General features: G+C 40.8%; 1 protein-coding gene across 12 annotated transcripts in view; it reads left to right on the top strand.

The window, feature by feature from the left end:
* Positions 1–27,656, top strand: part of PATJ (PATJ crumbs cell polarity complex component) — a 236,099-nt gene that overhangs the window by 137,585 nt on the left and 70,858 nt on the right. For all 12 annotated transcript variants that reach the window (XM_084852343.1, XM_084852349.1, XM_084852348.1 and 9 more), the window contains 2 exons: positions 14,053–14,249; positions 22,255–22,346. In XM_084852343.1, the coding sequence (XP_084708469.1) occupies positions 14,053–14,249; positions 22,255–22,346 (289 nt within the window). The remainder of the gene's footprint in view (positions 1–14,052; positions 14,250–22,254; positions 22,347–27,656) is intronic.

The following is a 27,656-nucleotide window of genomic DNA, read 5'->3' as shown; positions in this document are numbered from 1 at the left end:
TTCCAAGCAAGAAGCTCTCTCAACCAATCTGTACATATATTTTATTTATTTAGAATAACTCTACCCCACCCTTCAAATATTTTTTCCCTCAGATTGGCTCAAAGACCACTAAAACAATACAATTTGAACAACAGCAAATATAACAATATGAAACAGCATATAAAAACAGCATAAAACCAATTATTTCAGGAGTTGAACATGCTTATTAAAAGGCCTGGGAAAACTTTTTTTAAAATTCTTTGACTGGCACCAAAAAGATAGAAATGTGCATGGAACGTACGTCTTCTATGGAGAGCCTTCCACATAGGGTGTCACTACTGAGAAGGCCCTGTCTTCAGTCACTACATGTTCCATCTCAGCTGGCTGAGGCATCCAGAAAGAGGGCCTCTGAAGATATGGGCAAGCTGATGTGGAGGTAGGCAATACTTTATGTGCCCTGGCTCCAAGTGGTGTAGGGCTTTAAATGTAAGCACCAACACTGAATTGTGCCTGGGAATGGACCGGGAGCCAGTGCAGCTGTTTAAGCGCTAGAGAGAGAGATGTTTCCAATGCCCTGTCCTACTTAGCAGTCTAGCAACTGAATTTTGAACTAATATGGTATCATTTGAAGACCCCTGCTTTAAATACATTTCAGCGTTGTTGATATTTAGCTTATGCCTACACAACGTGCAACCAACACAACATGCGACCAAATATAATTCACCGAAAAGGACTTAATAAACCTTCTTTCTGCTGTCTTCCTGAATCTCCAAAAACAGAGGGGTTGTCAGGAAGACATTGGAAATGGCTGATAGGCTGTTTCTGGCTTGGTGCATTACAAATTTTGTAGGCATGACTTAGATAAGGCTTTCAAGGTTCTCGATACTAATGGACCCTATATCAGCTAGTGGGAGGGGTGGGATAATAACGCTGGAGTCCTGCATTTGGGCCTCTGATGTCAGAAAAGTCTTCTGACAGGTAGGGATGCTTGAGGAATTCGTTATTTCATAATTCTGATAAAAACTGACCTGGGCTGTACTTCCCGGATGAATGTGCGATCGGAACATAATTAGCCTTCAGATTTCACAGTTCTTCCAATTTTGTGATGGCTCCAAAAAGTATCAAAATGCATTAAAAATGCATCTTTTAAAATAGTTTTAGAAACGCATGGTTTGTGAGAGGATATGTTCAAAATTGCATATTCAAATACAATTTCAATGTCAGTTTTCGTGCTTTTTTAAAATTCACAGATTAATGAGGAAAAGGGTTATGAATTAGTATGTGCTAAAGTAGCCTGGACTGGAAATAGATAGATCTGTCCATCCCTAGTGCAGGGCAGCCAACCTATATGCAAAAACAGCAAAGGCCCACTGTTATCGAGCAGAAATAGGATCAGTTGTCTTTTCCCAGCCTGGAAGCAGTTGTTTTCATATTGGGAAAACAACATGAGAATTTGGGGTGCGGAGGGGGTAACGGAAGTGGTTACATTATATAATGTGTCCTGACTTAATTAATGCTCTTTGCATGTTGCAGTTGTGTGGGCCTATCTACATTTTAAATGAGAGTGGAAAATCTTTTTGTAAAGACATAATGCCATAAGTTGCCTTTTTTGTTGGTCGATAGTTGCCAAAAGATTTTTAAATTCAAGATCTGCTTTATTCTAATATAAGATTCTTGGAGCTATTGGGAAAGATTAATAGTATAATTGCTGATTGTTTTAATGACAAGAAAATTCTAAACCCCAATTTGTTAAATTGCAGCTTTTTAGTATGCTCCATTTAGGGTCTTGTAAGCTATAATCAGTCAATTAGATGCACTAACTTTAGAGCCCTGTGATTAGCTTACAAGGGACTCCGCTCATTTCGAAGAAGTGAAACTAAGAAAGATACGAATATTTTGATATGCAAGGTTGGTCCTGTAATTGTATATGCACAAAGTGTATGCGAGCCACATTTTGAGGTGGATAAATATTGAATGATGAGCATGAAGTAATAAGGCAGTATTGGTGCTGCCAGATCAAATGGATTCCATGCCTCCATCTCCGCTTCGGCATGAATGGTTATTGAGGCTTGTAGACTTTTTAACCCACGTACTCTCATCAAGGCAGGACAGAACATTTTATAAATCAATCCATATAGTAATATGGACTTATTTGAGCAATTTATTGTGATTCCATAGGCTGCATTCAGTTCTGTATGGATTAGAGAGCCTATATATTTTTCTTCAAATGCAAATTAGATAAACTAAATCATTTTTTTAATGTGTGGGGGATCACATTGGCAAGTAGAGTTCCAGCTACTGCACCAAGAGACCATGTGTGTTCTCTTAGTCTTTAATATCCACCTTTAATGTACCATCTTAACTATCTGTGGGATGACAACAGGTGTTCCTGGCCCTTCAGGAGCTTGGGGAGGGGAAGCAAATGGGCATATTTTGGAGCAGACTGACCTTTAAGTATAACCCTGATCCCAAATAGAACCCTCCACATTCCAAAATTTCACTATTCTAAATACTACATACAAACATAAATACTGGGGCACAGTTTGTTCTTTAAATATTGTTGAAGCTTGTGCAGCCCCTCCAAGAGCTTTATTGTATGAGCAGCTGAGCAATTTTCAAGAGTTTTGAACCGTACCTTTGCAGTGTCTTAGATCATGTGACTTGGATGCCTACATCACAGGCATACTATACATATGTACTTGGGAGTAAGCCCTAGTAAATTCAGTCGTTTTTCTTCAGGCTGCAAAAATCCTGCCATTGCCACTGCTAAACTTTCAAAAAGTCAAGCTCAATTTTAGGCATTAATTGGTTTTCTACACCTGACCTTTTAAAGCCCATGCTGATATATGTAAACACAAATCCAAGGACCAGACATGGTAGTCTGTACACTAAGCACTTAAATAGGCACAGAAAGTATTAGAGTGATGCAGCAACATTTTTTGTACAGAAACATAATGACCTGCCAATAAAATTGTTAGATGTTAATGCAAAAATGAAAGAGAACACCTTTGTTAATCTTTATCTTTTGTGTATATTTATGGGCAAAATCCAGTGTTGCTGAGAAGACATCCATCTATCCGCTCCTTCCCCCTGCAGCTCTCTGAGCCCCCAAATCTAGTCCAGAGTATCTCTCAACCCTCCAGAGCAGATTTTGTGGGTACTCAGGGGGCTGCAAGAGGAGGAGGAATCATTCCCCCTCCTTGTTCCAGTGATGGAAGCCATTCCATCAGTGGGAGGAGTTCGTTGGATACCACCCAAAATATTTCACAAAGTGTTCCGACAAAATACGTTTTGGAAGACTTGTCAACCGAGGTTTATATAAGGTATAATATTGACTGGATATTAAATGGCTCCATTAGGTCTAAGCAAAACAAAACATTTGATATTCTTTTTGTAATTCAGTAACAGAATTACAATGTTCATGTGTAAAGTATCTGGCAATGAAAACAGAATAATGGAATTCTTTGCAAAAAAAAAAAGAGAGATGCTAAGTGGCTCCCCATTACTTAAGTAAAGCTCTGAAAATTGTACCAACTAAGAGGGAGGCTGGAAGAATGGCAAAAATAGGAAGGGTGGGATTGAAAAGATGTCTGAAATGAATTTGCTTAAGCAGTAAATATTTGTACAGAATACACATCTGAGAGTCATATTAAGATGCAAAATCTACCCAAGTGTTAGACAAAGTCAGCAGGAAAATCTAGAAGATATTTGTATGCTGGTTGCATAACAAAATCATGACAGCACGGAGATTCATTTACACTCTGATTCTGTAACTTACAGCACAATCCTATGGCTGCTAGTCAGCAGCTAGATGGCAATAGGATAGGTCAGTTCCTGGAGAACTGACCCCCACCCCCTCCCATGCCACCTCGTAGGCAGTACAGATCGGCCCTGCACTCTGTGCTCGTAAGAGCAGTGCGGAGTGGCGAAAACAGGGCATTCCCAGAGGTGGGCCGGGGCGTGGAAGTCAGAAGTCCTGTATGACACATCCTATGTGTTGTCTGGCCGCCGCTTCCCACGCTCCGAGGTCCCATGGCTAGACCGCTGAAATCGGTTGTCCAGCTGCGAAAGCAGGGCAGGGGGAGTGAGGAGGAGATCAGCTCCTCACCACTCCTCCTGCCCTGCACTGGATAGGCGGTCACCCCTGGGGTCGGAGGTGACCATTGATCGTGATAGGATTGCTCTCTTAGAGAACAAACTTTTCTTGCAAAAAGTCTAACTCTAAGCACTGGTAGGAGGTGGAGGTTGTTGCAGTCCATATTTCCTATTACTCTAGTGGCATTTAGCTTCAGCTGGAACAGAAAGCTTAATTTAAAAGGGGAGAGGGATGCTGCATTTTGGCCTGCACACATGTGAATTCTGTTTAATTCAGCAATATATAATGGATGGGCCTCTTGGAAGCAGGCAATATTGGAATTCAGTATTGAGGCAATGTGTATCACTGCTTCTATGGTTTTTTATTCATCTGAAAAATGCTACAGGTTTTGTGTACCAGCTGGGCCCAAAGGCAGGTTCGTTGCTTCAGAGGTGCAATGGCCTCTGCTGCTGACTGGCTCTGTGTTCAGCTGTGCTGGGAAGCACTACCCTATTCCCCACCCCCACCCCACAAAATTGACATTCACCGAGGAGCCATGCAAGTTTTCCCCACTGAATATCTTCCTTGGGAAGTCTGGTGGGGAAAAGATCCTCATTCTGCTGGATCTGGTTTAAAAATAGGAAAGAGGCCACAGGCACAGGAAATCTTTTATCAAACTATATCTGAAGTGTAATATCCTTGGAGCAACTGAGATTTTTCTGATGCCGTCAAAATCAACATATTCATAATAAAATATCTAAAAACACACTTCAGGAAGGTTTCTAGCCTATAACAGTAAGTGTGAACATTTACTTGCAAATCGTAAAAATAAACAATTTGCTGGAATAACTTGGTGTTTCTTAATATGCACCTGTGACTGCCAGAAATGGCCCTGTGTGCACATTTACAACTGGAACACAGTACCTTATGGAAATGAAGATGAATTCTGCAGCACTACTGCCATCACTTCACTTCATGTGGCCACAGTCAAATATTAACAGTGTCATTTTCTTGATGAATTAGTGGGATCCATTCTACTGCTATCTAAATTCAACTCACAACAGAAACAGAAGTACTATCATGGCTAGAGAGCAAGAATGGCATATAAAATACCTCATTTTAGAAGGACTGAAAAAAAATTGTGTGTATGTATATTCTCTCTCTTTATGTACCTATCTGATGTTACAGTAAATGTTAAGCTCAGAACAAGGTTTTAGAAAGCTATTGGGAAATATCAGACAATTCTGACATTTAATGTTAAGCGGTAAATTTTCCATGACTGTATAGTTGTAGCCTTAAAAAGGATGACAATCTCTGCCCAAACCAGAGGGAGAACATTGAGGCAGAACTCTGACTCAGCTAGGTTTAGCTTCTGCTAAAAGAAGTGGCTATGTAAAAACAGAGATGTGATATGTATGTAAATGTGGCTGTGGTGAATGGATACAAATTCAGCAAGCAGGGGGGGCGGTCAGAGGAAAACTTTGATAATGAATGAGGAGGAATGAGAATTCTATCCAGAGAAATATCTGAAAAAAATTTAAGTGCAAACATTTGGCAAATAGAAATTTGTGTGATGCCCCCACTGGAGGAATCCAACTTCAAGAGTTGAAGTTCAACTAGAGCTTCCAGAGACAGCAGACAGCAAGGAACCTCCCATGTGAAGAAATCCAGGGAAGTCTGAGCCCTTGGGGAACATAATCACAGATCTATCCCTGCAGGAGAAAACATTAAAACTTTCCAGAAGTCCAGACTTAATCCTGATTCTGGGGAAATATAAATAACTGAATTAAACGATGTATACCTTTAAAAATTATGAACTGGATCCAGTTTTGGACAGGTTCAGAGTAGACCTATTGAACTCAATGGGACTTACGTTAGTCATGACTAATGTAAGTCCCATTAATTTCAATAGGTCTATAAGAAGCATGTCCAGATCTGGATCTAAATCTATAGATGTTTGTATGTGTTTCCTTTTTAAACTTTATTTTTAGATAATTTTTGAGTGCAATGAACATGGGCATAATATGTAGGTTTTCAGAATATGGTCTGAAAACCTTAAAGAAAACAATAAAATACAATCCAGTTCAGTTTGGATGTAAGGTATACAGAACTGCAAAACCTTCAAGCTGAAATTATTTTCTCTTAGTAGGCTAGCAACATCTTATAACCATCTGGAGGGGCTTGGGTCTAGGTTTTATGATCAACATACCACAACAACGATGTTGCATGAAATGTTTCAGGTTTTGCATGACTTTTAACGATTTTCATATGGTGGGTAATTTCATCCATTAATAAATGATCCCAAAGCCTCTGAAACCAAACCTTGAGAGAAAAGTGCACTGAACACTTGCACAGGTTCGCAGTTGTTGCTCTTGCTGCTAAGGAGTGTAAAATAGAGTCTTTATGTAGGTAGGCTGTTAATCCTTTGGAAAGATACCCAGAATTGCCAGTACTGGAGTCGTGATGTTTTGTTGTTGGTCCTATTGTCAATTTCTTGTCCCCAAATGCCTCTAGTAGAGACATGACCACCATATGTGGATAAGTGTACCATTTTATTTGAAGTTGTTTTGAAGATCTTTGTACTTTGATAGGGGTTAAGTGCTACTGAGAAAGTACTTTGGAAGTTAATTCCCTTGCTCTTGCACTTACTGCCTTCATGGAGCCAGGAATAAAAGACTTGTCTATCGGTTTCCCAAAATCCACTTCCCAACATGCTTTTAATGTTAGAGATGACCCACACAATAACTCAGTCAGCAGTTTGTATAGCTTGAATGTCATGCCCTTTAACTTTAGAGATTTGGGACTTAAAAGATATTTATTTTTATGTATTTTTAAGACATACACAGGTGCATCTTAATGTATTTTTAGTATGTTCCCAGCGTGGAACATATTTTAAGTAAGAGGTCATTTGTATACAGATTCCATTTCTACACATTCCATATTCAGCCAATACACAAGATAGCCAATACACAATACATTGGACTGAGGAGCTGTCCTGAAGCTTGTATTTGTTTTCATCCCAACCCAGTGAGCAGAGTGTTAACCAGCAGCTTTTCCTGGCTTTCTACTTGCTCATTCTATTTGCATTGTCATTCTTGTGACTGCAGATTAGAATGCCAATACCTGCATCTTACAACACTACGTTCCTATATTACTGTGTAAATAGCAAACTCCATCCTCTGTGCCTGCTCCCTCTTAAACTGTGAAATAAGGCAAGATGCTTAAAAAACAAAACAAAAAACCCTTCAGGATTGGATAGGGGATGCTGGGAGGCTGTACCATCCAACAGTTGGATGGATCTGTGCCATCCAACTGTTTTCTGGTACTAGGCAAATTAGTTTAATTTTTCCTATCTGTGCCTTGCCTCTTCCAGGTTCAAAAATCTAATAGTCTCTCTCCCTCCCCTTTCTTTTTTCTCTAATTAACACCATTCTTAGGACTCACATTAGGCTTGAATGCCTGTCATTTTTACATATGTTGTCTGTTCAGTCTGGACCACTGAATTCACATGTCGGTAATGAAACCCGTTTGTTATATATAGGTCTCCAGCAGGGCTCATAGTGGAGGCTTTCAGCAGTGTTTCTCCTACTCCAAGGGAAGAGAGGAAGTAAAGAGTTTGGTGGCTGAATTGTACTTAAGGGAGCATTGCACAGTTAATTCACAGTGCCTGAATTCAACGAAAGCATAGCACCACAAAAGTATTCTCTATAATTCAGATGAAAGGAGTATGCCAGTTTAGATACCAGTGTGCCCAGTAATTTTCCTCATATGGTGTCGAGTAGGCCTGGATCTACTGTGCAAAGGAAGTCTTATGTGAGAGGGGTCTATGTGCAATTCTGTAATCTAGTCTCCTTCCAAAAGTTATATAAGGAAAGTGGAAATGGGGTGATTTAAGAGCACATCAGATATTCCACTGAGCACTTCAGAATTTACAGCAGTGTGATAATATATTGTCTAGTTGAAATATGTATAGTGTAAGTTCATGTGCGCGTGTTCATTAGATGACGAGATGCAATGTAAAGTGATGATTTACGTATATGAATTGGCTGTTACAAATTAAATCCCCCACATAAACCCCAGAGAACAGCCCCTGTATAACTTTGCCTTGATTAAGAAGTTCTAGGGCTTTTGTTAGAGCCTCTCAGTGGAATTCCAGTGTACCATAAAGGAGAACCAAAATAAGAAAAAGGATAAGTTCTAGTGCTAAGAGGTCTGTGAGTCATTGCCAGCAGTATAAAATGCTCAGCCGAGTGGGTCTCCTATGCCTGCTGCACAATTACATCCTGCATGAGCAATAGATACTTTAGCTAAAGGGGAAGACTTTCATTTAGCTCAGGTACAAAATAGTTTGATGTGCACACTAAGAAGTGTGTGATTTGAGGGGAAATTTTTTGATTCTGTTGAACAAATAACCAACAACCAATATAAAAGGCCCTTTCTCAGAATTTGACAGCCTGCACACCTTGTATGTAAGTTATATTGTGTATTGAAAGACAGGTAACAAGAATAAATGAAAAGAAGGCATTCTATCAGCTCTATAAACTGTGTTTAGGTCCTGCTGAAGTCTGAATGGCCTTCCATACCCCTTGATATAGATGAGCACAGAGCACTCTGGTTACTTTATCCTGTTTCCTATCCCAGAGTTAATAAACCAGCCTTCACCAACCTGGTCTCCTCCAGCTGTATTGGACTACAACTCCCAACCAGCATGGCAGGTGGCTTGCTGATTGGGACTTATAGGAGTTGAACATCTAGAGAGGACCAGTTTGGGGAAGGCTGCAATAGACTAAATTGTGAGGAAGAGGAGGAGAAAAACATAACTGGGGAAGGGGGTTGTTCTTTGCTTTCAGCTGTTTCACATCTGAATGTCTAATATGTCCCCTTGATTGTTAAAATCAGCTTCCAAGTTATATATTGTGTATGAATGATGTACTCACCCATTTTTTTTAAATGTGGTAAAATCTAGTGGAGGCTGGTGGCTCCAGTGTCAGTGGGGTGGTGAATCCTCTCTGGGCTTCAGTCAGAACCAGTCATCCTGGGTAGCTCCTTTAGAGTTCTGACTGGTTCTGACCGAAACCTGGAGCGGATTTACTGGCTCACTGACACTGGAGCCACCTGCCTCCACTGGTATCTTAGAATTGATAGCAAGCTTTGTAGCTGTCTTGAGGTCATACAGCATCATAAGTACAAGCTACAAGTTGGAAAATACTGTTTCAAATCTTGCTGCCTCCACAAACTCACTGGGTGACCATAGGCATACTGCTATCCTACTGGCATTGTGCCTGCTTTTTTGCAATATGGGTTGAATAGCTATGGCCAACACAAACAATGGTTTCTGGTACCAAAATACACCCTTGCACCTCACACCATGCGTAAGTGCTATAGAAATACAAATACTTCCTGCTGCATACTGTTTTGTAGTAGGCAAATTCTTTTTTTTAAAGGTCACATTTTGCTTGATCTAGGCATGAATAGATACAGATGAGCTAGTGCCTTGATTCGAGGTTGTAAATGTAGACTTAGTTTTGGACCTTCTGTGTCCTGTGTTGTGACAGCATTATCTGTTCTTCTCTTTAATTTGATAGTTTGTCAGGCTGCTCTTCAGTCTACTGTTGCTATGGAAACATTCACTATTCACAGATATCACTGTACTGCTAACATAGAACTACCATTCCATTGGGAGACTAACAGCAATGCTGGCATAGTGTGTAGTTCTGTGTTTATAGTTTTATTTCATCCCTTTTAACGAATTAATTGATTTCACTTTGCACTGTTCATGGGTGCTGCTTTCAAGCACTACTTTGAAAGCAGTTTAGATTGCCAACAACAACAACAAAATGTTGCAGTGCAGACTGTACCTGCTCAGGGTTCCTTCAGCCAGCCTTGCCCTCAATTAGGATATTCCATTGCATTCCCCTTCATCCTCCTTTAATCCAACAGACACTAAGAGCTCTGTGGTCACTGAGCATGCTCAGTTCTCCTTGGGCTGTTTTTGGGATACTCTCTTAAGGTTTATTTTTCTAAAGTTTTGTTGTACTTCTGAGTTTGCTATTAGTATGCACCACTCTTCCCCAACCTGGATCTCTCCAGTTGTTTTTGCCCTCTACTTCCATCAGCCCCAGCCAGCATGTCTCAATGGTCAGGGATGATAGGAGTTGTTAGCCAAAACATCTACAGCAGGGGTGGACCACTTATGGCCCTCCAGAAGCATTTCCCTGCATATGATAGGCCTTTGGAGTTCTTCCAAACATGGCTGAGCAGGAGAAGACATGGAAAGTTAGCATTCATTTCCATCCTTCCCATGTTCATGAGCATGATATCTACAAACTGCGTCCAGAATGACAGACATTATGTATCCAGGCGTGGATGGGCATTACGACTTTTTCCACCATGCAAAGAATCATTGCGGTCCCCTTCTGCTGAAGATCCTTGTAGAATTTGGTATTATATACAAATTCAAGGATCGTTTGACTGCTCTTCAACCAGTCTTGCCAGGACTCAAATATGAAATATCACTACTACAAGCGTCCCTAACACAGCACCTGCAGGTAGAACCTGCGAAGGGGTCCCCAACATGGTGCCCGTGGGCACCTGCAAATGTTTATTTTCTTCATTTATTCCCCCCCCCCTTTTTAAATATACATACAAGGATTTGTATGAAATGCATACAACTTTCTAGCATTACACATAGGCTTCAACAAAAGCAGACCAAATATCCGAATATCCATTTGAATACTGGATGCCACCCATTCAAATGCTGAAAGCACTGTAAGGTCCTCAATCCATTGCAGTATAGTATAGGAGTTGAGTGTTTCTCCTTCCGATGTTCTAATAGCAGTCTTTTAGCTGCCAAAAGGGTGCAGAGAATCCATTTACACTAACCATTTGTTAATTTCCATGAAGCAGATAAATAATTTAAAGGAGTGTGTACATCAGTGAATATTAAATATTTTGTTCAAGTACAAAATTTATCTGTGTAATAACTTCCCCCTCAAAAGAAGCAACTACTGGACATTGTCAAAACATATATTTAAAAGAAGCATTAGCTGTATTGCACTGCCAACAATTACCTGAATTAGACAATCCCTTATTAAAGAGATGTTGCGGTGTCTAATAGACACAAAACAAATGTTTTTGCTGAGTAATATGCAGCCTGAGACCCATAGATGTGACAGGTAGAAGCCAAAGTGGCAATCCACTGATTAGACATTTTGTAGAAGTGCCTACAGCAATTTCTTAACTTCCCAAGTGTGCCCATGGGTCCAAAAAGGTTATGTACCCCTGTGCTACTACAAGGTAATTGCCAATGATAATTTTGGGTGTTAAAACAACTAGTGTGAAGTCACTGTTTAGGTGACATGACAGATTTCCATTGGTGCTGTGTAGCAGGGGTAGACAGACTTCAGTCTTGTCAGATCTACTTAGCTTTTATTAAAACCCCAAGATTCACTAACCAGATCCAGGTGCAAAAGACATACACTTAGAATTAAAGAACAGGGTGCCTCTAAGTATATTCTGATCTTATACATTTGTTTTCAGCACCAGAACTGAACTGAGCTTAGAATCCTTTCACACAAAAGTTTACTCCTGGCCTAATTTAGGTGGGAAAAATAATTTTGTTGCTGTTATTAAACAACTGGAAGTCAAAAGTCCTTTTTGATCAAATTACCCAGAGACCTACCAGTAGATCCAGATAGACCTGGGAGGATCTACATGGCAATTTATTACTTATTTATTAAATTTATTAATCGCCCATCTGACTGGTCACCCAACCACTCTGGGTGATGTACAATAATAGAAACGGTTTAAAACAATATTCTACATTAAAAACATCGTATTTATAAAAATACCTGCCTGAACAACCACGGTTTTAATGCGTGGTGGAAGCTCATTAAAGAGGGGGCATGGCGGAGTTCTCTAGGGAGGGAGTTCCACAGAGTGGGGGCCACCACAGAGAAGGCCCTCTCCCTCATCCTCACCAGTCTAGGTGTCCTGGCTGATGGGACAGAGAGAAGGCCATCTGAGGTTGATCTTGTTAAACGGCCTGTCTGGTGTTGCTGGAGGCGCTCCTTAAGATAGGCTGGGCCGGAACCATATAGGGTTTTAAAGATCAAAACCAACCCCTTGAATTTGGCCCGGAAAACAACTGGTAACCAGTGCAACTCCTTCAGCACCAGAGTAATCAGGCGAGCTGCCGCATTCTGTACCAGATGCAGCTTCCGAACCGTCTGGAAGGTTAACCCCACATAGGGCGCATTACAGTAGTCTAAACGAGAGGAGACCAGGGCATGTACTGCTGATGGGAGCAGATGGTCAGGAAGGTAGGGGCGCAGCCGCCGCATCAGATGGAGTTGGTACAGCGCTGTCTGGCAATGGAATCAGATGCGCTTCCTGGTTATATCTGGATTTTCCTGAAATCGCTTTGGTCCGTCAGCAGTACATGAAGCAAGAAAAGAAGAGTATAGAGCACCGAAAAACCCAATTTTCCAGTCACACGGGACTTTAAACTTGAGAGCTGGGTGAGTGGGGTCAGAGAGGAGAGCTGAATGTTATCAACCCTGGAGGTGCTGCTCAAAGAATGAGAGATGCTTGTTTCCCTATGAATATATAATATAATATGAATCGGAAAGCAACTAAAATGCCATTCTGAAGTCTAGAAACAATGTTGTACCGCTTTTAGAAATGAGAAAGGCAGGCTAGATACTCTGACTGGCAAAAGCAATAAATGTGCAATTCCAAAGGGTAGAAACAGTGCTCTAGTGCTTTTATGAATGAGAAAGACAGGGTAGATACTCTAACTGGCGAAAGCAAGTATTACACTATCTTGAAGGGGAGAAACTATGTTGCAACTGAGAAGGAAAGGCACTTTTTTTTTTTTTTTAAGGAGATGGAGCGAACATGTATTTTGGTGTGTTTGTTGTTGCTTTGAGGGGGGTGGAGGGAAGAAGAGCTGTGGGCACTAGTGTGATAGGAGCAGGCAGAATGGAAGAAGCAGGCCAGTGCAGCTGAGGGGAGAAGAGTCTGGAGTAGGTGGTTTTCCTCAGGCACTCCAAAGGATTACCAAAGTTCATTCTGAGCAGGTGGATTTAGGCAGGGAGTTACTTAACGCTTGCCTGCCAGTTTTGAAAAAAAAATCCCACTTCCTATGTCTATTAAAGGAAGCACCAATGTCTCTCCCCTGTCCCTCATCTCTCGCACTGCCTCGCTCTCTCCCCCTGCCTTCCTCTTATCCTAACCAGACAGAGGGAGGGTTTCTGGCTTCTAGCCAGCCCAGAAGCTTTTATGAATGAGAAAGGCAGGGTAGATGCTCTAACTGGCAAAAGCAAATACAGCATGAATCTGAAGGGGAGAAACAGTGCTGCAGTACTTTTATGAATTGGAAAGGCAGGCTAGTTACTGTGATTGGTGACAGTAGTGCCAATGGGGGAAAATGGTGAATGGGGAGGGGGGAATGGGGCGACCCTGCCCCTTTACCACATCACTGCCAGGTCACAGTCATGTCACAGAGGCATGACCAGAATTTAATGTGGAGGGATGGGGCATACTGCAGTGGAACCACCTGGGAGCTGCATTAAGTAAACAATACAGAGTAAAAGGACTTTCTGAGAACACGGCTTTTCAGGAGGGAATCTGCTGGTTGGCTGTGGATTGGCAACAATGTCATCTGTTGCAAAGGTCCTCAAACTGCTCTTCCTCCATACTAAATTGCTTGTGCAGATTGATTCCCTGCTGTATAGTCTACAAGGCAGATATGGGATAGTATGGCCGTTATTGGCACTTGGAGTATGCGTGTGCTGTCAGTATAGAGGATCCTATTAAACTGATGGGAATCAGTAGAATAGAATTAACTTTAATATACCTTTTGAACATTGCTTTGAATGAAACCGCCAAAACAGAAGCTCAGGAAGGAAGTGCAGCAAACTGGTATGTTGCATTGAAAATATTTGCCTAACTGTGCATATTAATTTCTTATAAAATTATTTTTCTTAATTTTTTAGAGAAAATCAGACAAAGGTATGCAGATCTGCCCGGGGAGTTGCACATTATTGAGCTTGAGAAGGATAAGAATGGACTTGGACTCAGCCTTGCTGGCAACAAGGATAGGTCTCGCATGAGCATCTTCGTTGTAGGCATAAGTCCAGATGGCCCTGCAGGGAAAGATGGAAGAATGCACACTGGAGATGAACTTTTAGAGGTAAGCTTTCTTTCTGAAAAAGTTTGAAACATGTAGCATTAAAGGTTGTTGTTGTTCAGTCATTCAGTCGTGTCCGACTCTTCGTGACCCCATGGACCATAGCACGCCAGGCCTTCCTGTCCTGCGCTCTAGAAGCAAAATAATGCTGTAATGGAACTGCCAACAAAAAGACTTCAGCAACAGACACAGCTTAGCTGCAGGGACATAATAAAACAGGTGACCTTCTATCTCTCTCCCCCATCCCAAGGAAGTAGCTTAGATCTTATGACTCACTCTAGACCATTATCAAAGTTATTAAGATGCACATCCAGAGAAACTGCATCCTTCCTGACGAGGCTTTTATTGTGCGGTCTTCTTCACAGAATTTTACAGGAGGTCCAGACGGGTTTCATTTGAAACCTTCCTGTTATTTCTTCTTCTGTCTCTTTTCTTTTCACAAAAAATTCATTAAGGAAGGACTGAATAGCTGCATAACATCTTTTGATCGGTAGCTCTAGGAGCCATCCATCAGGAACCACTTTATATCTCATGAAACAGAGCTTGAGCTGAAAAGTTTGTGGTTAGAAACATAGGAAGTTAATTTATACCAGATTAGTCCATCTAGCCCAGTACTATCTATTCTGGCAGTGGCTCTCTGGGGTTTCAGGTGAGAGAGAGGTCTTTTGCAGCCATGCTACTAGATCCTTCTAACTGGAAATGCCAGGGATTGAACCTGAGATGTTCCACATACAGTGCATGCATGCTTCCACTGAGCTGCAGCAATCCCACCTCAGCCACAAATGCAAGCCATTATTCTCTCATCTGCAGTCCCTCTATCTGCCATACGAGGGTCATAACACTGACCTGCCTCACAGGGCTACTGTAAGCATCACTCAGGTAATATATGTGACATACTTTGAACACTTGAATGTGCTACAAAAATAGTAAGTCATAACTGGGAAAGATGAAAATGCCATTTTTTCTCTCTTACAACATGTCTCACAGAGGGAAATCTGACAGTAACGCTTAGCATTTGCAGAAGTTTCTTTCTGTGGTATTTTCTACTGGATGACGTCATAGCTTTGGCAAAAAAGGATGCCTCAGAAATGCTTAAGGGTGTCTCTGCATGAGTGATTTATTGCACACCTGTTATTGGTCACTCACGGAATTTGTGGGTCCTTTACATGACATTGTCAACCTCCAGGATTGGACCTAATACCTTGGAGTGGCTCCGGCAAATAATGAACACCTGTATTACTGAACTTAAGATTCCGAGGCTTTGGAGACAGGCTAGAGTGGTAGCCTCATTGAAGCCAGGAAAGGAACCAACTGATCCAAAGAACTATCGACCAGTATCACTCCTCTGTCATCTTTACAAGGTGTTGGAGCGAATGATTCTTAATCGAGTGGCAGAGACTCTTGATGAAAAGATCATGAATAAGCAAGCTGGTTTTAGACCAGGAAGGTCATGTTGCGGACAAATATTGAATCTTACACAACACATAGAGTATGGATATGAAAGAAAACTAATCACTGGAGTAGTGTTCATTGACCTTACTGCAGCATACGATACGGTCAGTCATAGAAAATTGCTGCGCAAGATAGGCAACTTTACTGGAGACCATAAGTTCACCAGGGTTATAGGGAGTTTCCTTCAAAATAGAAGGTTCTATGTGACTCTGAATGGTAAGAACAGTAGATGGAGGAAGCAAAAGAATGGATTACCACAAGGCAGCGTACTCTCTCCGATTTTATACAACATATATACTAACGATCAACCCACCCCGGCCAATTCACAAATGTTTATATATGCGGATGATACAGCGATGGCCGTACAAGAACCGAGTTTCGATGAGTGTGCTGTAAAATTATCACGGGCTTCAGATGAACTGGAGCGATTATAATAATCACTTAAAACCAAATCCAAGTAAAACTCAAGTATGTGCCTTTCATCTTTGTAATCGAGATGCAGGAGTTGAACTGGACATTACGTGGAGAGGAAATAGATTACAACATTGCCCAACACCTAAATACTTGGGTGTTACGTTGGATAGAACACTTTCTTTTAAGCAACATTGCCTGAATGCTAAGGCTAAAATATGTGCTAGGAATAACTTTATCCGGCAATTGACAAACTATACATGGGGAGCCCAGCCAGCTACGTTACGAGCATCAGCTATGGCTTTGAGTGTCTCTACTGCTGAATATGCAGCACCAGTATGGAACGCATCGGCATATGCGAAGCAAGTAGATATTGCTGTGAATAAGGCAATGCGCATAGTGACGGGATGCCTCAAACCGACACCCGTTAATAAACTATATTCTCTTGTTGGCATTGCTCCACCTAAGATTAGAAGGGAAGTAGAAGCAGATGCCGAAAGAACTAAGCAAGAGACTGACTCTCGTCACTCTTTGAGCGGTTATATTCCCCCAATTCGTCGACTTAGATCTAGAAAGAGCTTTATGTCAAGAACTAATATTCTAGAGGGGACCAAAGAACAGAATCGGATAAATAAATGGTGGAATGAGCATACCGACTTGAGTATTTTAACGAAGGAAGAAATGGCCGCTGGAAATACTCTCCCTTATATAGTTTGGACGACAATGAATAGGATGAGGGTGGGGGTACCAAGGTGTAAGACGAATTTATTTAAGTGGGGGTTGCTGGTTGATGACAATACATTATGTGAATGTGGAGAAACCCAAGACCCGGCGCATCTGATGGTGTGTCGATTACTGCCGGAGTCTTGTACTGTTGACGATCTACAGCAAGCTAATGACAAAGCTGTGGCAGTGGCTACATTTTGGCAGAGCAAAGTTTGATCTGGACATGAAATAAATAAACCTCCAGGATGTCTCCCGCACATTTCCCCCTTTATCACCACTTTCAAAAAGATCAGAGATAAACTTGTAATAAAAGTTAATGGCACCATATCGGCAGTGTGTAATGTCAGCGTAGTGCTATGAACTTGCTGAGGAAGGACGTTCCTCGATTCAAACCACATGTGTGCCATGTAAATGCTTGAGCACATTTCTCAATCACAGGCGGACTGGAGGGAGAAGAGGGTAAAATGCCTCCTTGCAATGAAGGGAGACGTATCTGATCCCCCACCCCAGCAAGTTCAGAATCAATGTCCTCTGTTGATTCAGAGCACCCCATTAAGTTTGTTAGGGCTTACTCCCAAGTAAGTGTGCCAAGGGTTGCAGACTTACAGCATGCTCTTACGTCTACTCAGAAGTAAGTTGTAGCTTTCCTGGGAGCTACAAGGAAACTACAGCACAAGTTAAGTGATGGAAACAAGGCACGCACACCCCGCTCCTTTGCACACATGCCAGGGAAAGAGGGAGGCACTCTCTCTATTCAAACCACATGTCTGCCATCCTAATCCTGCAAAGAAACCAGAAACAGAAAGCCCCGGTAAGGATACAGGTTTTTTGCTTAATGGAGACACACCCTAAACTCTCTATACATTCTTCAATGCCTAGGGATCTTCTAATTACTATCTTTTGATATACTGTGTAGGTTTGTTTTGATGTACAGTATTGTTGCCTATATCTGTGCTGGAGTGATAAATTATATTCAAAGTCTCTTGCACTCATAAAAATGTGACATGCAGATTTGGCATTTTCTTGAGTTCTTGTGATGTTTAATATTTCAGTAGGATGAGATTCTCAAACGATAAGGATTAAAACTTTAGACATATGGTATTATCAATCCCAGAGCAGGGAAGATGGCCATTGCTGACATGTACTTTTACATTCCATTAAATAAAGACCAGTCTTAAAATTGCTTATCCTTTAATATGAATGTTGAGGAAAAATAGGAGGAGAAAATGCAAAAACAAAAAATGACAAAACAGCTAGGAAAGGTTAAAACTGGGCCCTGAGTTCATAACTTGAGTAATATAATTTGGGACTTGTTAAGAAGAACCCCTGATGGTTCAGACCAAAGGGCTATCTAATACAGATAGCCATGTCAGATACTGGCCAGTATACTGGCATGTCCCTCTGGCCATGTAGCTTTGAATTCCATTTGAATGATCCAGGTGTTCTGTCCTTCATCCTGGAAGGAACCTTAGTGCTATACGTCATCATTTCTTTTGTGTCAATTTTGAACATTCTATATAGATCTAGAGCAATTTTTAAATCACATCTCCTTTGCTGAAAGTGGGCAAGGACAAACTGGCTCAGCATCTTGACAAAACATTTCATTCACATCTAGTTCTGAACGTGGAATTCTGGCACTATATTCTGGGAGCTCCAGTATATGAAACCCACTTTCACCACTGAATTTCCCTGACATTTTAGCTGATGCTGTGCATTTCTATATTGGCTGGATTTTAGTATAACTGTTATCATAATGATATCTGAACACACTAATTCAGCTTAAACCATTTTGAAAAGGACCTCTTAGCTTTTGAGAAAGAAAATAAATATATTATCTTGGAGGAGGAGAACTATTCAGGATGATAAAAAACCAGGGGGAAATTTATTTTGCATACCCTTCTATTTTTAATAAAAACCAGCAGAAAATCTATTTTCAATACCCTTCCATTTTTGAGTAATTAAGGGTGAAATCAGAAGTAAATCCTACAACTCCCAGCACCCCCAGCCAGCACGCTGGGATTTATTTATGTCTAAACATGCATATCATTGTGCCCTACGTAATTAAAACCCACTGTTTTAAATCCAGTTAATTATATTGAACTTATCTGTTTAGCTTGTATAGGATTAATTTTAGCAGGCAGAAATATTAACTGTTAGTTGAGCAACTTAAAGCACAGTTATGACGTACATTCTTGGAAAAATAAGGACAAGAAAATCGCCTGATGTCAAGAGGTAACACTGAGTGCCCAGCCTAAGCTGTTTTTTTCAAAAAGGAAGAAACACAAACATTTTCCTCTGGAGGCAATTCCCAAGACTAATCACCCTCCACATCATGATACATAGCCATAATTTCCTTTTGCTTAAATTTCACCTATTAGTTTTCGTTACCTTATGCACCACATCCGCCTTCTGTGAAATATTTATGATGTCAGCTTTTCTCCAAAATTGTTGCTTGCTAAGGCTGTCCTTGTGTTAAATTTTATCTTAATCTTTGTCCATAATTTAGCCACTCTATTCCCGAACTGGTAATTCCATTTATTTATCTTTCTCTCCCTTGAGCACTGCTGTGCCTCTCTTCAATTTGTCTGTATGTTTCTCATAATGAGCCTAGATCAGCAGATTTTAGTACTACAGTAAGCAGTGGTTCTTTCCTCCACAAATATTGCAAGAAATGGCTCAGCAATTGGGGCTTTTATTAGCTTAGAAAAAAAGATAAGGGGGATGTTTGGGGTTTGTAAAATTACTAGTAAAAGATTGCATTCTGCAAACATAGATATATGTTTTTAGCTTTTACTGGAAGCATCCCCACCCTAAAATCCAAGGTCAAGGCCCTCTGCAGCTGCTTGATGGTTCCAACCTGAGACACCAGGTCTGCCTGCTGGAACTGGAATAAATTGTGCATTAGTGTGACCCAGCAAACAGTTATTATGTTGTTGTTGCTGATACCTTTGGAATGGGTCAACAGCACCATCTCACAGAAAGGATTATAGTTTAAGCTGAAAAAATACAACACTGTAGTGTTCAACTGGAAGATTAGGCAATAGCCTTGAAAAATGCTTCTACACTAAACCTCCCACACTAAAAGAACAATGAACTGCTCCTCCAATGGTGCACTGTTAGTCAAGTGAACAGGTATGATAACAGTGCAAGCTGAAGCACTTTACCTAGTGTAACTGGCCCCTTTAGTTAGAGCTGTGTGGCCATCATGTCCGTACATTTTCATGCCATTTGCAAATATGATATGTATACCATGCTGTGTTTGGACCATGAGAACCCAGCTTATATACCTTGCACAGTTTGTATCCACTCCAGGTTAAATGAGACAAGGATACTGCGGGCCATCCAACCATTGGTTTAACACAATGTCTTTCTTCCCAAAAGTACTTAATTCTGGTTCTGGAAGCAGAATTACCCTTAAAGAAATGTGTGCAATACATCTAAAGGGTATGTTTAAGATAAATAAATGGTGCCACCCAATATCCAAAGCTTAACTACCTTCATGAATAATTTGTGTTTAAATTTTTAGCCTAATGGAGTAATTGTTTTCTCTGCTTTATAACCTGATACTTGTTGAATAAATGTTGATTTATTTCTTTTGGTGCGTTTTACCACTGTGGTCTGATGCAGATAATAAAGGTCTAACTTTAAAATCCTTGCTGCTCTAAGTTCTGTTAATTAATGGTCATTTTCCCACTCCTGTGCATATAAGGTTCTTGCACTTTCCTCCAAGCACTGTATTGGCCAACTATCTGAATTGGCTACTATGATCCATTTTGCAACATTTAATTTGTTACCAGTGAAAAATATTGTTTTCATTTCTTAGGTTTATCATTTTCTATGTATCCGATAAAGAGGTTCACTAAAGCTTATGCCACAATAAATGTCGAAATTTTATGGAGTCCTAAGATTTGTTGTGTTTGCTACAACAGACTAAGGATGCAATACCATACACACACATAATTGGGAGTAAATCCCATTAAATTTAGTGGGCAGGTTTAGGCGCTCAGAATCACGAGCTGCCTAATTAGCATAATTACCCTCACCAGCGTAGTTGTCATGACATCTGAACTTGGTGAGGATGGTGGCTGGGGTGATTTACAAACCACCCTGAACCCTAGAACAAGCCACCCTCACCAGGTTTGGATGTCATGACAACCCATGCCCAGCAATGATAATTATGCTTATTAGGCAGCTCTTGACCGGCACATCTGGGGAGGGAAAATAAGGCATGTTGGCTTATTTTCCCTCCGTGATCGTGCGAACACAGTCATAAGGGCTTAACCTCTGAGAAGACATGCAAAGGATTTCACTGCAGCATGACTGTCTCTCTGGAAAGTATTATTAAAAAGTAAAGGTGTCCCCAGCCAGTCGTGTCCGACTCTAGGGTGTGGTGCTCATCTCCATTTCTAAGCCGAAGAGCCAGCGCTGTCTGAAGACGCTTCCGTGGCCATGTGGCCGGCATGACTGAACACCAAGGTGCACGGAACGCTGTTACCTTTCCCGCCAAATTGGGTACCTATTTATCTACTTGCAATTTCTTGCTTTCGAACTGCTAGGTTGGCAGGAGCTGGGACTGAAGACAGGAGCTCACTTTGTCATGCAGCACTCGGGTCTCGAACTGCTGTCCTGTTGACCTTCCGGTCTACAGTTTAGCGTCTTAACGACTAAGCCACCGCAGCTTATAATAATAAAAATATTAATATTAATAATAGTAATAGGTAATTATAAGTATTATTACCTAGTCCCAAAATGTTTGTTTAATTTCCTTGCATGTGCAAGCTTTGTAAGGGAAAATACATCAAAGTTAAATAGTGTTTTATATGGAGTGTTGCCGGGATTGGTAGATTTCTGAGAAAGTGTGCTGAAAGAGGTTAGCGCTGACTGTTTTGCCCTTCATGCATTTTTGGAGGCTATCTTACAAAAATGCAGTAAGCTTTAAAAACGACTGTTGTACAATACTGATCTGTACTTCTGAAAGAAAAAGAGTAACATAAGGTAAAACTCAGATATAGTTTGATACTGTAACAGGTTCACAGGAAATGGAATTTATATCTCCTCTATTCTACAGTGTACTTTTTATCTCTCTCATTTGCTTTGTAGTTTTATATGACGTGGTATATGAAATAAACTGTGTTTATGCAATCGATCTTACTCTCAAGGTTGTAATCATGACATAAATATTCCAGTTGATAGCCAACATTATTTACGTGAGTAAAACAAAACAAAACAGAAAAAATAACAATCTTCCTTCTGTCTTTTTGCTTCACTTTTTTCTTGTGTCTTGCTGAAAATAAGATTATAACAAGAAGATGGAGACTGTTTCCTTCAGAGTCAGTGACAGTGTAATAAAATTACAAAGAGACACAACCTTTTATTACTCTTTAATTTATAATTGTGTGATCTGTTCTTTATAAAACAGATAAATAACCAGATCTTGTATGGGAGAAGTCACCAGAATGCATCTGCAATAATCAAAACTGCACCACCAAAGGTCAAACTGGTATTTATACGGTAAGAATGGCATAGTCATTAACACTTGGGTTCATTAGGCGAGTAATTACTGGCCTGAACTGGGAAGTGCAAATTAAGAGAAACTCAGTGTCAAAATAAAATGGAAGACTGCTAAAATTTCCAGACAAGGGCAAGCCATTAAAACGTTTTGCAGTTTGTTACACACTTTACTTTCTTTTTATTATATAATGTCTCATTATGATGTTGCCCTTAACTGAGTCACCTGAAAACTAGTACATTAATGCAAAGTGTTTTTGAATCATAACTCTAAATTAAATTACTTTCAAATTTTAGTGGTTATAAAAGTCTAGTCTGGTAGTTCAGAGAGTAAGCTGGCATTGGACATGCAAATTCAGGTAAAACTGGGCAAGGCGCTCTGATTCAGCCTAATGGAAGATAGGTCACATTAGACAAAACTGATATAATTCAACCTGTCTTGAACTCTTCAGGTAGGGCAGGAAAGCAATCTAAATAAAACAAACTCTAGTATTTTTATATACTATATGAGTATGAGAGCAAGAAATGCTGTTCGCTACGTAAAGCCTGGTTTGCCATAATCGTAAACAGTTAAATTCGAAGCTCTATGACATATGTCTGTCTGTGTAAGGAAGACAAATCCTGGAATTGAAAAGTACATGTGAATACTCCAATTCCACTGAAGAAAACAATTCTCTAAACCAAAACAATGTCCTCATTTGGTTTAGAGCAGTGGTGTCCAACACAGCACCCATGGGCACCATGGCACCCATGAGAGCAGGCTGTGGTGCCCCCAAGCTATTTCCCTCTCTGCAAGTGAATGGAACCAGAGAAGGGGAGAGATGTGAAGAAAGAAAGTGGAGCTGGGAGAGGGGAGGGGAGAGAGAAAGAAAGAAAGAAAGAAAGAAAAAGAATGAGGAGCCAGAGAGAAGGGAGAGAGAGAGAGAGAGACAGAGAGAAGGGAAACCAGAGAGGGAGAGAAAAGGGAAGCCAGAGTGAATAGCGCACACACAAACATAGATAAGGAGGGCACTCCCAACATTTTTGTGATAGCTCTCCACAAATTGGCCCTAGAGCAGTCAATTTGTGGTGGTGCCCTAGGTACTTTTTCAAAATGCCAAATGTGCCCCAAAAGTTTGGGGACCCCTGGTTTAGAGAATACTTGAATAGAGTTGATGAGTAATGTTGTATCTTTTGCATCTGTTATATACCTTTAGTACTATTTTTTGGTTATTACATAAAACTAGATTACAAGCAAGACTATCATCTTGTTCCATCTAGGGGCACTGCATGTGCAAAAGAAGGCCTCCACACTCATATCCCCAGGTGGTGCCTCAGGTGGGAGGAGAACCTCTGCTTGTGACTATCCTTTCAAATGGAATAGTTGGGGTTGCACACATGGAATTCATTCAGAAAGATTAAACGTATACAAATCAGCTCTTGAGAAAGAGAAACGGGGACCTGGTTTTAGTTGTTCCCTCCTGCTTTTCCTACTGTGCCACGCATCTCACTGATGGCATTTTTACCTTTTTGAAAGAGCTCCTTACAGGTTGTCTTAGCTGCTCACATGCACTTTTGGTTGGACTGGAGCAGTAATGTCTGGGCTTCTGGGTAGTTAGCCCAGAAGCTGTAGAGAAAGCACATGAGGACATTGCTTAGCGATAGTATACATGTCTACATTGCATGCAGCAGAAGGGGGTGGGGGAAGAGAAGGTAGCATTGCAAGGATATAAGGCTGGGGTTTTCAGTGTGCTGCCTGTGGGTGCCAGTGTGTCCATGGACACTTCCCTTGGCGCCTCCCAGGCTCCCTACCGCTCCTGCTTTTTATTGTATTTCTTAAGGGTTTCATTGTTTTGTGGTGTGGTTACTATTTTAACTGGAGCCTGCAAAGCAAAGTGGTGTCCTCCAGTGCAGTCTTTATCTGGGTTCAAAAGAATAGTTTTATGTTTTGAAGCTCAGTCCCCACCATTGCCTTGTATTAGGTTCTTGGACAAGTTACTTTTCTAAAAGGCTATATGTTCATTGTGCTACATGTAAGATGTTTCTTGTTTCTTAAAAGTAACCTTTGAAGTCCTTGTGGTGAACAGCTACAGAATTAACATGGAAATGTGTTTTTTGGTTTTATCATTAAGGGGCTCCAGTTGTTCTCATACTGGCTGGATATTATGGAATTATTTCCCCCTCAAGGCAAACACATTTCATTTGGCTATGGCATACCTCAGTGACTCTTAAACCTGTTCCTACACAGTTCACTTTATGGTTTTATGTGATGTGTACAGCTATATGATATTCACATATTTCGCATTATATTGAAAAGCAACTCACACCAGCTATTTCTGTAGAAACAAGTGGGGTTTTTTATTCATGTTTTATATTTTGTATGGTATCTATGACATTCAGTGAGATTTCTTCTTCCCCAGTCTCAGAACTCGGTTAATATGTTCTAGTGGTCAAGAAGGAAAATTAAATTTTTCTTGTCTAGTATAGCTTGGGAGGAAAACAATGTAAAGGGAATGCTACAGAGCCTACTTTTGGTATCTGTGCCTTGATACTGATCACTGAGAAATATAAGCAGTGGCTACATCCATGCTCCATGTACTTGTGTCTGCAAGTGAAAATGTACCTTAGAGTATATGTCTGAATCTTAAAGTTTACGATAGGCCGCATGTGTCTACGGTGGAAGAGCGGAGCTACTAAAATGAAGAATTAGTTGCTATCCTTGGCAGTGCAAGGCAGTCAGATGAGATTAATGGCCTTGCTTCTGGCTTCGTCATACTTTACCCAGCTACTGAAAATTAAATGTCATGTATAACAGCTCACTCGCCATTACTTAATTGCATTGGAAAATGTGTCTGGGGAAATCTCCTCAGACTATAGCAAAAATACATGAAGCTGGATGCAAAAAGGATTGGTTTTGTTCCTACACTGCAATGGACTGGATTCTGTCACATTTGCTCTATAGATTATGCTTGTTTTTTCTGGTTTATATAAAAAATATAAGGTATCTCATGATAAAGAATAGTTAATTTGACATGGGAGTGGTGGTCCCCACCCCTACCCCTTTCTTTACAGACCTGTGGATGCTTGAAATTAAATTGTTATTAATTAGGCCCCATCTCACTCCCGAATGAGCATTATGGTGGTAACAAAGGGCAGATGCCCTGTTTTTTATGGAAAGTGATCCATGACTATATATTAACCTAAAACTTCCAGTACCAAAACAGCATACTTCTAAGCTAAGAATGAAACAAAAGTGATATCCTTTTAAGTGACAGCAGTCAGCAGCAATGGCAATTGACAATGTAATTGTATCCCCAGCAGGAATTGTACTGTTCTCTCACTTAAAGAAAAAGAAAAACTCCTTATAGAGAAAAGCAATAAAACACAGAAGTAAAACTTCAGGTTGAGAAGGAGCAGCAATATAGTAGCTTGCAACTAAGACTGTGGAGTTTCCAGCCAGGATCCCACTTTGCTAATTTTAATTGTTTTGGTATATGCTTTTAGTAACCAATTTATAATGAATTTATCTCCTAGCACCTCATGTGGTTGTATTGCAGAGGTACCAAAAGATAGTATGGCTGCTCTGTTCATTAAAGCCATCTGCATTTTGTCTAGCCCTGTTTCTACTTCACTGTTGCTGTATCTTTTTCCTTGACTTGACTTTCAGACTTCTAACATAAGCCCACCCTCACTTCTCCTCCTCTAGCTTGCATTTGAAAGTATTTATCACTGTATAACAAACCAACATATTCCAGCAAATGCAATGATAAAGAAAACTGGCAGCTACAGTTTAGCATGGATGTGAACCTCTATGAAATGGTGACTTTTTTTCATCTCAACTCAGCACTTACACCTTCATCTGTCCCCACTTCTCATTCCAAACTGGTATTTCTGGAAAGATCGGAAATGTTATTCCAGGATGTCGAACCTCTTTCAGCCCAAGGACCAAATTCTATTTCAGAGAAGCTCTCGGGAGTCACATTCCAGTGGTGGGACAGGGGCAAAAGGAATGGGGCCAAAATACAGAATGTAGAATGCAGCAGTTCAGCTGTTGTTGGGAGCTGCCCCTTTTCAGCATGTAACTCCTTTGCTGAGGGAACTGCACTGGCTGCCTATTCGCTACCAGGCCAGGTTTAAGGTGGGCCAGAGGCAAAATAAGTGGGGCCAAAATACAAAAGTACCAGTATATTGCAACTTAAAGCTCTGACTGCCAGTAGCTAAGCCCTAGGAGAGGCATTTCAACCTTTTAGAATGGGGGGAAACCCAAAAAGCTGGGAAACCACCAAATTATCAGTGGGGATGATCTGGGGAATCCGGGAGGACCAGACTGAGAGCCCAGGAAGCACACATTTGGCCCTTGAGCTTGTGGTTCTGCACCCCTGCCTTATTCAGATATCCTTAACAAAGCAAGCCTTCCTTATCACTGGGATAGGTAGTTCTGCATTGCTGTCTTCCACCCACACTTTGCTGCTCTTCCCTCATTCCCTCTCACTTATGCTACTGCACCAAGAATTCCTGCTAAGTTCTATCCCAGCTAAGAACAAAAGAACAGCCATGCTGGATCAGACCAATGGTCCACCAGTCCAGCATTCTGTATACACAGTGGCCAACCAGCTGTCAACCAGGAACTCACAAGCAGGGCATGAACACAACAGCACCCTCCCACCCATGTTCCTCAGAAACTGGTGTACATAGGCTCACTGCATCTGGTACATCTCATAGCCATCAGGACTAGTAGCCACTGGTAGCCTTTTCCTCCAGGAATTTGTCGAACCGCCGCTTAAAGCCATCTAAATTGGTGGCCATCACTACATCCTGTGATAGCTATTTTATTTAATGACATGTATATACTGCCCAATAGCTGAGGCTCTCTTTTGCCAGGGCCAGCAGATATAGGCTGATTTGTGTCTACAAAAAGTGGTTACATTTAGGCTGGAATGGTATCCAGGTAGAGGCTGCTTGGCTTCTAGCACCATTGTCCCCTTTTTTCCTATGGATAGAATGCGTTAGACTCCAAAATGTACTGGAAATATTTAGTGTTCTCAAGAACCCGGTCATTTAATGAAAAGAGTAGAAGCCATATGTTTTCTTTGCATGACTAATCAGCATCTGCCCGTATACATTTCCTACACACAAAGCATTTCTGTGAGGGAACAGCTTGAAAACTGCGTAAAGGTTATGATGTGGTGATTGTACACACATGTATTACATTCTGTGAATGTGTCTAGCATGTAGTAAAATGGTGTGTATACAATTGGCCCCAACTTGTTGATGTTTTTACAAACTTCCAAACTTTTAAAGAAACACTGTTCCCAATAACCTCAGTGCCATATG

This window comes from Heloderma suspectum, chromosome 4, assembly GCF_057233095.1.
Source record: "Heloderma suspectum isolate Gila_16-S chromosome 4, 16-S_ref, whole genome shotgun sequence".
NCBI lineage: Eukaryota > Metazoa > Chordata > Lepidosauria > Squamata > Helodermatidae > Heloderma > Heloderma suspectum.
This window is presented reverse-complemented; position numbering and strand designations above follow the sequence as displayed.